Genomic DNA, 13849 nt, shown 5'->3' with positions numbered 1-13849 from the left:
AATTTCTGACATATTACAACAATAATTACCTCCATTGCTTTTCTATTTAACTCATGTCCACTTTGCTAATAAATGGATTCTATAGATTCTGGGATTCTAGGACTCAGATTCTTGGCATGCTAAGAGTCCCCTGGTGTCTTTTACTTCGTGTCACCCCTGTCATGAGCGAGAAAGAACCAGCCCATTACCTTTCCCCAGGAGATCACCCTGCTGGAGAGAGAGAGAGATACCCCGAAAGTACACCATAATTCCAGTATGATGGATATTTCAACTATTGTCTAGGAGTCAATAATTCCCTTTAACAAGAAAGAATTCATTTTGATACTATTCAGTCATAAACTACTATTATTACATGGCTGTAATGATGCAGTTGGCTACCCAGCCAACTTTAACAGTCAGCCATGATCCATAGTAACCCTACAGTCCTGCTGAAGTACTAGTAATCTTATCCATATACTAGAAATAATATCCATACCTCTGATAGCTACCTCTAGTGTGTCTAACCTTGTTGGTCATTCTGGCCTAATGCTATTACCAGCTTTACATCCTACAACCTAGTGATAATCCAGCTTCTTCTCTACAATAGAAAATATTCCACCAGATCCTTAGTTGAACTACGACGCCTTTGTGTAATACTCACAGGAATTTTATATTCTGAATAACTTGAAATTAGATCTTTGATGAAAGGATGCTTCAAAAGAACAGCAACTTCAAGTGGTTCCAGATTCTTGGCACCAAGGTCCTTAAATACTTTTACAAAGCTCTTCAAAAAGAAAAAAAGTAATTAACATAATAATCCTGTCCATGTTAAAAAAAAAGGTTTTAATACTAAGAGAATTTACCATAATTTCTGTTCAATGACACATCATGAGAACAATTCAGTGAAAAGATTTTTCTTATGTACAACCTGTCTGTTTAACAAAAAGGACAACTTTTCTTATGTACAACCTTGCCTCTTTAACAAAATAATTTGACCAACCTCTGAATAAATGTTGTCTGTCTTTAGGTGTACAGAAAATCTGCTAGAGTCTTCATTTCCCCCTCGAAATACTTTAAGTAGTGTTTCCATGGAAATCTTTCCAGTGTTTGCATTTTCAGCTATTTCTACTTCCTTTTCTCCTTTTCTCTCCTCTAATCCCCTTTCCTCACTTGTCTTTACTGCAGCTTCGGGATATTCTTCAGATGGAGTCATATCAGTAGAAGAGTGTGCCTACAAAATTAAATATAAAGAACATGAAGACAGACTAAAATGTTTCCAATAAGAGACATTTTAAAAAGACCAATGTTGTCATACACATGATATGTGATAGAATGATAATGGCTGTCACAGTGTAGCTAATCAAAGTCTAGAAAAGAACCTGCTTCCCTTTCAGATCTTCTTTCTCAACTTCTGTTGATGCGTGGGATCATCCCATACTCATCTTTATCTTTCTGACTTAGCTCACGTACCATAATTCCTTCTAGCTCTGTCCAAGATGGGTCAGAGAAGTTGAGTTCATTGTTCTTAGTAGCTGCATAGTATTCCATTGTGGATATATACCACAGCTTTCTCAGCCACTCATCTGTTGTTGGGAACCTGGGTTGCTTCCAGGTGGTATGGGACACAGTCTTTTGGTGGTGGGAATAGTGTTTATGTACACTCTTAGTGAAGTGTAGTCATATAAATCAATACTTAATTAATATGAGGGGGGAAATTAATTGTGTGTCTTGAAGTTTTTAAAACAGAGACTGAGTCTTTTTAATACATAGGCTGTGTATCTGATACGTGGATTCTCTCAAAAGCCTAGACCAAGTAGATCAGAAGTAACCAGTGGCACCGCTATATAAGATACTGGGTACTATTCAGCAAACCCTAACAAAAGGACTTTTCAAAGTTAACCCAATTACCAAATAATGTGATGGTAACATTAACTATCGATTGTCTTTTTGAACCCTAAGACATCAGGAACCTCACATCTCCACTATAGAGCCTATATTTCCCCCAGTACTGGAACCTTTGGATAGGGCCCAATTTCCTGTATGCCTCTCCCAATCCATATCAAATGATATTGCATCTGCCGATCGCAACCTAATCAACGCAACGATTGCCACCTCAACAAGCTTCAACTCAGACTGTGTCCAGAGACTACAGGTGTGGAATGACAACCCTTCAGCTTCATTACTCGGGTGAGACCTTTCCTTTCATAGTATTCTCTAATTCCATCCCAGGTGGTTCACTTTCTAACAAAGTCCCAAAACCTAGATATAGACCAGGTTCTATGAGAGAGAGCATATGTTCACAAGTATCCATAAACTAGTGCAAAATATATACCTGAAAGCAGAAGTACACTAGAATTTGCAGTGAGTACCCCCCCAAAAAATACTTCCTCTCCACTATTCCAGGCTTTGGGTCCATGATTGCTCAACAATTTTTTTGGCTTTGTATGTTAACTCTCTTTTCAGCCACCAGGTTCCAGATGCCATCAGGATGCTGGCCAGGCTTCCCTGGACTGAAGACCCCACCAATGTGTCCTGGAGCTCTGCTTCCCCAGAGACCCTTCCTACTAGGGAAAGAAAGAGGCAGACTGGGAGTATGGACCGACCAGTCAACGTCCATGTTCAGTGGGGAAGAAATTACAGAAGCCAGGCCTTCCACCTTCTGCAACCCACAACAATCCTGGGTCCATGCTCCCAGAGGGATAGAGAATGGGAAAGCTATCAGGGGAGGGGATGGGATATGGAGCTTGGGTGGTGGGAATTGTGTGGAGTTGTCCCCCTCATACCCTATGGTTTTGTTAATTTTTCCTTTCTTAAATAAAAAATAAATTTAAAAGAAGATAAGAAAAGAACCTGCTAATTGCACTGGAAATGATATTAAAATCTTAGACTGGTTTGTTGTTGAGGTGGTCTGGTGTCGGGCTGCACCGCGGAGAAGAGAGCGGACGTCCAGAGCAAAGGGGTACACAGATCTTTATTATAGGATGGGGGGGAGGTTTGGTTCAGACCACGTGGAGCCAGCCAGCAATGGCCGACCACGGGGGGAGAGCAGGGAGCGAGACCTCAGAGAGGGAGAGCCGAGAGCCCAGAGAGAGCGAGGGGAGGGGTGAGGGGGCTTTTTATTGGGCGACAACCAGGGGTGACGTGTAGGGCCAGGATTGGTTGAAAGGGGGCACTCTAGGATTTAGCGAGGCATAGGAAAACCTGGGGGCGGAGCCAGGATTGGTTGAAAGGGGGCACTCTAGGATTTAGCGGGGCATAGAAAAACCTGGGGGCGGAGACTGCATCAGAATAAGTCCTCAGCAACACTGGTTCATTTGGTAATTTTCAGAGGCCTCATCGTGGCAGGTGTTTCCTTCATCTCCATGTATGCCTTACTTTTCTACATATCAGGAACATCTTATTCCTCAAAGACTAGAATTAATAAATATGACTGATGTCATACACTTACATAGGCATGAAGATTTTAAACAGGGTTTGTTTTGGAAAGTGTCTGCAGTTGAGAGGTTGTAGAAGTTAAGTTCCCAAGTTTATAGATTCTAAGATGCTAATGGTATTCTTTTATATTTATTCAGTTAGCATTCTAAAAACACCCATTGTCATATGGCAATTCATAAATTATAGTTCCCTAATCACTAGAAACCTAAATGTATGCACATATGCAAACATATTTATTACTATAAACATTAGCTACTAGTGGTTGAACCCTATTAAATATTCAGAAGCTAAAAGGAAGAAGAAGATTGAATATGGAAACATAGGTGAGGATTTTCTTTGTTGTCCTTTGTAAATTGGCCAGGTACTTTAAGCTCAGACTCAGGAATTTTGAAAATGGTAAAGAAATAAGTGATTTTGAAGTAATTCCTCTTGTACTAAAATTTTTAAAATATACTTACCCCGTGGGCAATATTTATAGATCCAGGGATAGATTCTGAAGAAATATTTATGTACACAAAGATTTTTGTATATAGATGTTCATTCAATGTTACTTGTAGAAAAAACAAAAATGCATAATTCCAAAAGGAAAAGAAGTAGTGACATAAATTACAGTATATTTATGTGGTGGATATCATACTGTTGTGAATTCTATGGTCTAGAAGAATTTCTAGTGACAGCAGAAAACATATAGAACAAATCCATGAATAAAATATTATACAACATGTTGAGTACCCCAGGATCTTCATTTTCTTATACAATTATATTTATTTCCTTAACTTTATTTATTTGATAGAAGAGAGAGAGAGAGAGAGAGAGAGAGAGAGAGAGAGATGGGAAGACATGGGAAGAGAGAAAGAAAGATGCCTGCAGGACTGCTTCACCACTCATGAGGCTTCTTCCTTGCAGGTGAGGGTGGGAGGGTTGAGTCTGGGCCCTTGTGCATTGAATATATATACTCAACCAGATGTGCTACTGTCCTATCCCTACATCTATATTTACTAATTAAAAAAGAAAGATACAACAAAGCAGTGATTACTTCTGGTTCATGGAGCATATGATTTAAATTATCATTTTGTGCTTTTCAAATTTTTATAGTAGATTTGTATTCATTGTGTTTATAGTAATAAATATGTTTGCATATGTGCATACATTTAGGTTTCTAGTGATGAAGTAACTATAATTTATCAGTTTCCATATGTTGGGTGTCTTTAGGATGCTAACTGAATCTGTATAAAAAATACCTGAATGATCATTATCTTTTATCTAACTAAGGCAAAAAAACTAACTTAGGCTTACAATTAAGAGTTCTACCTGGCTGAGCTCACATGTTGCTTTATGCAAGGACCTCAGTCTAAACCCTAGTCCCTATCTACAATGGAGAAGTTTCATGAGTGGCAAAGCAGTGCCGCAGGTGTCTTTCCTCCCTCTCTATCTCCTTTTCTTCTCTTAATTTATGTCTCTCTCTCTAACCACTAAATAATAAAATATTTTTAAAAGAATGTGCCAAAGTCTATAAATATTAAATTCAGCAAAAAATATTATAAATCATGCAAACTTGTTGTGAGTAGTTACACTAATTCCATATGTAAAATGATTGTAACATAGCCAAAATTAAGTCTCTGGTAGATATAAGTTTCTGTAAGCAGTCTATAAGGACTATAGGCAGTGTACTCATCTTACTTCAGCTGAATTTCTATATTCATAAACAAATGGAAAAATTAGCCTGATAGAAGAAAGGAGAGAGAGGGAGAGAAGGCTAGAGGGTGATGGAAGGAAGGAAGGAGAGATGATATGCTTTATCATTTTGTACTTAACTAGATGCTCATCTATGTATAAATATGTGCATCATTTATAAACTCTCTCTTCAGCCTTTTCTCCATTTTCAATGAAAATAGTCATGGCAACTACATATTACTGGATGCTTTTTAACTTTACTTAGTCAATTCCCAGGAGAGTGAATCATTTAGTATTTGTGAGAAGAACATCATGGAGATAGAGAGAAGGTACTCTCCCACTGGCATCTCTGAAGCACCGCAATGTGGAGGATGAGTATATGAGTCAAACCAGTGATGCCAGTTTGAAGACAAGCCAGTTCTTCTGAATGAAAAATTACTAATGACATAAAATTTCTGTGTGATTCATATTGTCATCTAAACTATGGGACAGACTGTGGTACTGACAAACACTGTTACACTCTGCTAACATGGGCAACCAGTCCTCAACTCCCTGGAGTAGTGCCTGATCATGCATTCTATCATCCAATTTATTCAATGCCACTGTTGGCAGAATAGAAAGTCAGTATTTGGGACTAATGTAGGCAAGGGTCTATGAACAGAAAGGAAATAAAATGTATGTCTCAACCTTCAGGGCTGTACATAGTTTGCTAAGAATCTTTAATAAAACTTACAGAATGTGAGCAGTCCAAGTTTACAATTTATTGAATTCCAACATCGATAACACTCAGACAAGAATGAACCATTGTCCCCAAATATCAATTCAAAACTTTACTAGGGCCAATTTGTTACTCTTGAATGCTTTGCTGCTGAGCTTCTTTCAAAGTTCCTAAGAAACTCTGGATCTTAAACAGGCCAGCACCACATTATAAAACACAAGCAGCAGCAATCAAGTAAAGAAGAATGAAATATCCCAGAGACTTACATTTGTTTGTATAGAAAGCTTAGCCAGAAATGTGATTAAATGTCTTGGGAAAATATGGATTCTGCTGGAGGTGTGATTTCTGAGCAGGCTCATTATGACTTCCTGGGATGAGGTTGCCCAGGAAACTAAAACACACTTGGAAAGGGTACAGAAATGATGCTGCATAATTAGAGGCTGATGTTGGTATTCTTTGTGTTGGTTTGCCCCCTTCCCCCTACCTCTGAGAGAAATGGTTTGGTCCTTTCTAGTTTTGCGCCCCTCTTTCTCCCCGCCCCATTTTCTAAGGACATGCAGAGTCCCAGCAGCAGGAGCGGAGGAAGGAAAAACATGGGGAAGCACATGGTGTGGTGACTTGCCCGTTCGTGAATAAAGCTTCTCTGCCCAGCTGTGTGTCTCTGGTCATCTCTGTCTGCTGCCGCAAAGCTAGCCCGGCCAGCTGGAGCCCCCAAACTTTTACAACAAATGGCGCCCACGTGGACCAGACCTGCACATCTCTCAGATAAGTGAAGACAATTTGGCTACCTATGTACTATGGCCTTCTCTTCTGCTTGTGAAGAGATCTCCAAAGGCCTCTGCCCTTTCTTCACGAGACTGTTTCACTGTTTCTGGAACATTTATCTCTGGACCACTCTGTGGTTTCTGCCCAACACCAGCCCGCAGGAGCCCAACGCCAGCCTGCAGGATCCGGCTTTCCACCACGTGGCGCAAGGCATTGGGCACCAGCTCCCTCCACGCTGCTTGGCCGACATGGCAGGGCCATTGGGCAGGGCCACGGCAGCCTATCATGGCTGCCACCCCGGGGCACCTTGGCCCGTGCCTTCTACATGGCTGGCCTGCCCGCCCTCCTGCTATGAAGACAAATCCCGGACCACCCGGAGACTGCGGGCTCCCTGCCGAAACTGGGCCCCCTGGCCGAGATCTCCAGCTTGGGTCTGAAGGCAGACAAGCTAGAACATGCAGAGATTCATCCAGAGATCGCAACCTACAATTCCTAGAAGTGGAGCTGCGCGGGAATGGAGCTGCGCGGGAAGCCACCTCTGGATGGTGACCCCCCTCAACAACTAAGACAGTACAGATCTAAATTCGTGTTTAAAATGACATGTCTTCATAACAAAGGTTTCTCTCCTTGTGTATTAAAGACCATGTTTACGTGTGTGTTTAAAGTTTGGTAACATTAACTTTAAGGTTAAAAATATAACTTTAAGGCTATATTCTTACCAGACAGAGTTAAAGGAAAAAGGTTTTCAATGTAATTCCCATAAAGATAAAATTAACTTACATTTAAAGTCTGAGGTAAAAATTAGTTTAAATATCAATATATTTTAACCCAGTTGGTCTAAACAAAACCTGTGCACACCTAGGGTGTGTCTCCATCTTAAATGGGTGTAACAAAATGTTAATTAGATTTGTTGATATGTAAAACTCTCGATTACCTTCTCTATTAGAAATGGTAGATTACACAATGGCTATGCTAATGATTCTCATGCCTGAGGTTTTCTTTCCTTGATTCTTATGTCTACCTTTTCACATTCTATTGTTTAAACTTTAAACAACCTTAAAATCATTCTAAAAAAGACTTCCAATTGTGATAGCTATCAATTGTGGTAAACTTCTAACCTGCTACAAGTTTTGTTTCATAAGTAAGTGAATTGCAGCTGTCAAGTTCTCTACAGAAAAGCAGAATTCTGATGGCTGACATTCCCCATTGAGACAGACGTACAACAATTCACCCCTTGGCAATTCTTTGGTGGACATCTGCTTTGGACTTCTATCGGACTCACTGGTACACCCCGGACACTTTGCACAAAACTAGCAGCTTCCCTTATGCTGCTGAGTTTCTCAAAGACTGATTGCAGCCATGCCTTGGGACTCTAGGCCTCACCCTTCCCCCATGCTAGAAAATGCCTGTCGAGGCAAGTATGCCCCCCAGAGGCAGGAAATGTTTTTTTTTAAGCTGATAAAGTTTTGCCTACAGAGGCAAAAAATGGCCCCCTCAGGCCTTCCCTTGGCAGCACACTGGTTCTTGTTACTCGCTTACATGTTTCTCCATGTTTGTGCCAGTTTCTTTTTTTTTGAAAATGCCTGTACGATATAGGTTTCTGTTCACCCCACACCCCTGATACTATGGTCATTTAGTTAAAAAGAAAAGGGGGGGGGGGAGTCGGGCTGTAGCGCACCAGGTTAAGCGCAGGTGGCGCAAAGCACAAGGACCGGCATAAGGATCCCGGTTCGAGCCCCGGCTCCCCACCTGCAGGGGAGTCACTTCACAGGCGGTGAAGCAGGTCTGCAGGTGGCTGTCTTTCTCTCCTCCTCTCTGTCTTCCCCTCCTCTCTCCATTTCTCTCTGTCCTATCCAACAACGATGACAACAACAATAATAACTACAACAATAAAACAACAAGGGCAACAAAAGGGAATAAATAAAATTAAAAAAATTTAAAAAAAAAGAAAGAAAAGGGGAAATATGTTGGTATTCTTCGTGTTGGTTTGGCCCCCTTCCCCCTACCTCTGAGAGAAATGGTTTGGTCCTTTCTAGTTTCGTGCCCCTCTTTCTCCCTGCCCCGTAGGCTAAGGACATGCAGTGTCCCAGCAGCAGCGGCAGAGGGAGAATGATTGAGAAGCACATGGTGTGTTGATTTGCCCGTTCGTGAATAAAGATTAAACTGCAGCTTCTCAGCCCAGCCGTGTGTCCACGAGTCTCTGTCTACCACCGCAACGCTAGCCTGGCCTGCTGACGCCTCCGAACATTAACAACAGGCTGAAATGTGGGAACAGGGTTGAAGAAAGAATGAGAGAAGTAGGAAGATTTTGTATTCAAAAAGCTCACAGGGTCACTCCAAATCAAAAATATGTCTGCCAGTGTGGTGTGGCAGATCTGTATCTCATCAATATTATCCATCCTCATCCCCCCTCATGCTGTTTCATACCTGTGGATTATTCCTTGTGCAGTACCCTAGACTGTGCCCTGGTCTTTTAAAAGAGCTTTTGAAAATAGCACCTAGGGGGTGTTGTTTTCTGAATAAGGACATTCTTTTACATGAAAGAGTACTCCAAGGACAGAGGGATGCTTCCTCTTCTTATGCTAGCAGACTTGATTGTTTCATAGCTAGGCAACTGTCTGTTGCTATGGCAACAACTCTAGTACACACTTTGTTTTTCCTCGTCTTTCAGCATCATTGCAGTCTTCTGGGTCTTACTACTGCCTCTGCCTGGAATGTCTGCCCGCCTATCTGCCTGGAAGACCAAGTCTTATTTCTTCCCTTCTTTCTGACCATATTCTATTCAGATGCTAATTTAGAGAGCATAAAAATGGGTAATGCACTATCCCCTAACTCAAGGTAGAAGAAACTTGGCAGAAGCCAGAAAGATCTCTCACGTGGGATGCGTGCCTGTTTTGTCATGTACACAATCATGTCAGATCTGAGATTGGCACTCATAATATTAGAGGAAGATTTAGCATGGTGTTTTCTTTCCCTTTCTCTCTTTCTATCAGTACACCATATTGGCTTGGAGATGTCAAGTCCCGGTGATGGAAAAATGGAGGAGGAGGAGAAGAAAAAGAAGACGACGAGGAGGAGATGGAGAAGGTAAAGAGGAAGAAGAGGAGGTGGAAGAGGAAGAGGAGGAGGAAAAAGAGGAGAAGGAAGAAATCTTGACAGTAAGATATAATATATAAACAAATCCATGTCCAAATTACTAGTTCTATTTATTCTTTTTTTTTGTCCCTAACCCCCAGTCTGCTTTCCATACAGCAGTGGAAAGATGCTCATACAGTTTAAGTAAAATACACTTGCTCCAATGACTTGTTATCCAGCCTCTTGGCAATCTCAAAGTCAAGACCTGACTGACCACTGCTCCTTGAGTCTATTCTCCCACTCTCCTTTCTTCTTTACTTTATCATATTCCTTCCCAACTAAAATGACTGGCATGCTATTCCTTGGAATCTACCAGCATACCTCAAGCCCTCAATGTTACATGTTTTCCTTTACTGTTGCTTTATCTTAAAATCACCTGCCCAGTACGTCTGTGAAATTTTCCCTCTCACCTTCTGCATGTCACTGCTTAAATAACTCTTCAGAGAGCAATCTTCTGTGACCTGACATTGTGACTCCCACCCCATTTCCTTTATTTTGCTCATATTTTTATTTTCTTGTAGAATGTATTGCCATTTCATGTAATCTGTGTTTTACTTAGTGTTTTAATTGTCAGTTCTGTTGCACTAGTATTTTGCTTAACAATTCATGCCCAAGTCAAGTGTGGTTCTCAAAACACAAAGGTTCGGAATAAATATTTGTTGGATAAATGGAAACAGGTATGTGATAGTGCTTAGCCCTGCCAGAGAAGATACAAACCAAGGTATATCAGGGTAGGGAGGGCTCGGTCTTTCTCTCCCCCTTCTCTCTATTAATATTTTGTTATCTTTATTAGAGATAGCCAGAACTTGAGAGGGAAGGGAGAAATAGAGAGGAAGAGGGGGGGAGACACCTGCAACATTACTTTGGCAATTATAAAGCTTTCCTCCTGTAGGTGGGGACTGGAGGATTGAACCTAGGTCCTTGCATGTTGAGATATGTGCACTCAACTAGGTGTGTCATCACCTGACCCTAACTCAAGTCTTTCTCTTGGGTATAAGAGAAGCTTCACAAATGATCTGGCAGTGAAATGGCCCTTAGATTCTGGAGAAGCCTTGGACTTTCTCAGGCTAGTTAAAGCAAAGAGGTTGGGAAGAAAAGATATAAACAATTTTCTTATATTTATGAACAAACTATATGTTAATCTCTCCTTTATTCTGTGTTCCTTATATGTTTGGAATATTATCCTCTTAGATTATTATTATGATTATGATGGTGATGATGATGTAACGATGTAGTAACTAGGCAGAGTCCCTTCAGGGGAGTAAATTTGGCTTCTACTGCCAAATAAACAAATCTTGGACTGGTGTAGTGTATGGTACCAAAACTCTGGGAAGGAGAGGGAGGGATGAACCTAGGAATATGGAGCCTCAGGCATGAAACTTTTATAGAACCATTATGCTTCCTTATAGACCACAGGATTATACAGAGGCCACAATTCACAGAGATCGTTAATTATTTAATTAATGCACTCAATGAAATATTGATTGAGCTTTGTGTCAGACTATACAGTAGGTTCAGGGATGCAGAGCAAGTTGTTCCCTCTCTTCTCACAGGACGTTTGGAATCTATAAGGAAGCATACTCTGCAGAATCAGAAAGGCCAAGAGCACAAGATGTTTTGGGAACATATCAGTGGAAGTGCATGATGTCATTCAATATCAGGGAAGACACCCCAGAAGACATTTAATTAACACCTCACACTAAACTGTAGAGGATGTGAGTTAACTTAGGAAGAACGAGACTATTAAGGAGATAGAAACATACATGGAAAACATATCACTAGTCCCTTTCTGCAATGCAGTTACCTTTTCTGTATGATGAGTAGGAATTTTGACTGGTGGGAAGACATGAGTCCCTATGGCCACACTGAGGGCCCTGTAGACTCCTTCCACAGCATCTGGATGGCAAGCAAAATAAAGCAGCATCTGGGTGTAATCAAGTTGAGGTGGATCTTTCTTGTAGTCAGCAAATAACCTAAAGAAAAACTATCAGACAAAAAATATTTAAGCTTAAGATCAAAATCATGCACTCTGAATTAATAATAACAAGAGATGAGTGGTACAAACTAAAGAGTTTGTTCAGTAAGTCAGAAAATAAGTATTCCTTGATATCCTAATGTTAAATAGAAGAGTATACTAATAAAGTTACCAACATATTTAGAGGAAAATATGCTAACTGGACAACATATAAAGTAAGGACAATATTTTCCTCTTTTTTAAATTTGATTTTTCCCCTTATGTTGCCATTGTTGTTGTAGTTATTGTTGTCATTATCAGTGTCATTGTTGGATAGGACAGAGATAAATGGAGGGAGGAGGGAAAGACAGAGAGGGGGAGACAAAGACAGACACCTGCAAACCTGCTTCACCACCTGTGAAGCGACTTCTCTGCAGGTGGAGAGCCGGGGGCTCGATCCTTATGCTGGTTCTTGCACTTGCGCTTAACCCACTGTGCTACCACCTGACCCCCAGGACAACATTTAAGAAAGGAAAAAAGAGCCTTAAGAGTAAGGGCACAATATCTATCTTTCACAATATCAAGGACCAATCCTGACTCCTTACTATGAAACTATTGGGACACCTCTTTCTGTACAAAAAAGTGAGAAACAGAATGCTTACATTGGAATTTGAGCCATCAGGATCTTTAAATCTTGCTCTGAACTTCAGATCTAATGTATGTAGTGTGGCTTCTTCCAGTGAAAATTCTGACATTTTGACATAAGGAGAGTGTGCACTAACCACTAGATATTAATTTGTTTGACAAATTTCCTTCTTCTTTTGAATGATTAGGTTAATAGCCAGCTCTATATAGTTTTATGCATTTGACAACATGTAGAGTTAACACTTGGGGAACTAATATCCCCAAAATTGAGACCAAGTTCTTGTAAAAAACAACATATTTAAACACTTAAATACTTGAAAAGTCCAGGGAAGATGACTGATATTCTTGACCAACTCTCAAGCATGGTCATTCAATGACTCAGAACATTCTAAATGTATATTCTCTCTAAGAAGATGGATCAGGTGTGGTCCAAGGTTTCACATATTCAGCACGCTTCAAGGCAATTTTAATATTGTCACACATGACTTACATTTTGAGAAATCATGCTTTCTATGGTCTATACCCTATAACCAATGATTCTTTAAAAATACTTATCCATTTAATTAATTTATCTTAGATAGAGTCATAGTGGCAGGAGTGAAAGAGACCAAACACTAAAGCTTCCTTCAGTACAGTGGGGATCAGGCTCAGCTAGGGTCATGCTTATGACAAAGCAGTGCACTATCCAAGTGAGATGTTTTGCCAGTATACTTATCAGCTATTTTTACAGTGATCAGTTGCAAGTAGATACACACATAGATAACAAGTGAAAAATCAAATTTTAGTTCATTCCATCAATATTTCTTTAAGCATTTACTGAATATCTGTCATAAGTCAAGAGCAGTGCTAGACTGACACTATTACTATTGTTATTATTTTAATTTGGAGATTAATGGTTTACCGTGCAGTTGTTAAAACGTGTATGATTTCTCATTTTCAATGAATTATGCAACAGAACCCAGTTTTGATATCATACACTATACCAGTCCAAGATTTATTTTGTGAGTTCCTTCTCTGTGTTTATTTCTTAATTTCCACCTATAAGTGAAGTCATTCTCTATTTGTCCTTCTCTTTTTGAATTATTTCACTTAACGTAATGTCTTTAGGTTCCATCCAAGATAAGACAAAGTAGATGAATTCATTATTTTTAACAGCTGAGTAGTATTTCATCACACACACACACATTATATATAATTTCTTAGCCATTCATCTGTCATTGGATATCTGGATTGTTTCTAAGTTTTGGCTACTACAAACTGCACTGCTATGAACATAGGTAAACAGAGATATTTTCTGATAGGCTTTTTTGTTTCCTTTGGGTAAATAACCAAGAGACAAATTGCTAGATTATAGGGTGGGTCCACTACTACTATTATGAGAAAACTCCAGACTGTTTTCTACAAAGTTTGGACCAATTTATATTTCCACCAGCAGTGCAGAAGTGCCCCATCCTTTTTCCCCCCACACCCTCTCCAATATTTGCTGTTTCTGTCCTTCTGTTATTCTCACAGGCGTAAAGTGGCATGTTATTGTATTTATTTGC

General features: G+C 40.1%; 1 protein-coding gene across 1 annotated transcript in view; it reads right to left on the bottom strand.

The window, feature by feature from the left end:
- The window catches only part of SPEF2 (sperm flagellar 2), a 305327-nt gene that overhangs the window by 11326 nt on the left and 280152 nt on the right, over positions 1-13849 (bottom strand). Inside the window, exons 38-40 of the mRNA XM_060191863.1 lie at positions 11511-11690; positions 980-1210; positions 641-763 (exon numbers count right to left, since the gene is read on the bottom strand). Of these exons, the coding sequence (XP_060047846.1) occupies positions 641-763; positions 980-1210; positions 11511-11690 (534 nt within the window). The remainder of the gene's footprint in view (positions 1-640; positions 764-979; positions 1211-11510; positions 11691-13849) is intronic.

The sequence above is a fragment of the Erinaceus europaeus genome, chromosome 5, assembly GCF_950295315.1.
Source record: "Erinaceus europaeus chromosome 5, mEriEur2.1, whole genome shotgun sequence".
In the NCBI taxonomy this organism is placed as follows: Eukaryota; Metazoa; Chordata; class Mammalia; order Eulipotyphla; family Erinaceidae; genus Erinaceus; species Erinaceus europaeus.
The sequence above is the reverse complement of the archived record's forward strand: the minus strand, read 5'-3'. Positions and strand labels throughout refer to the sequence as shown.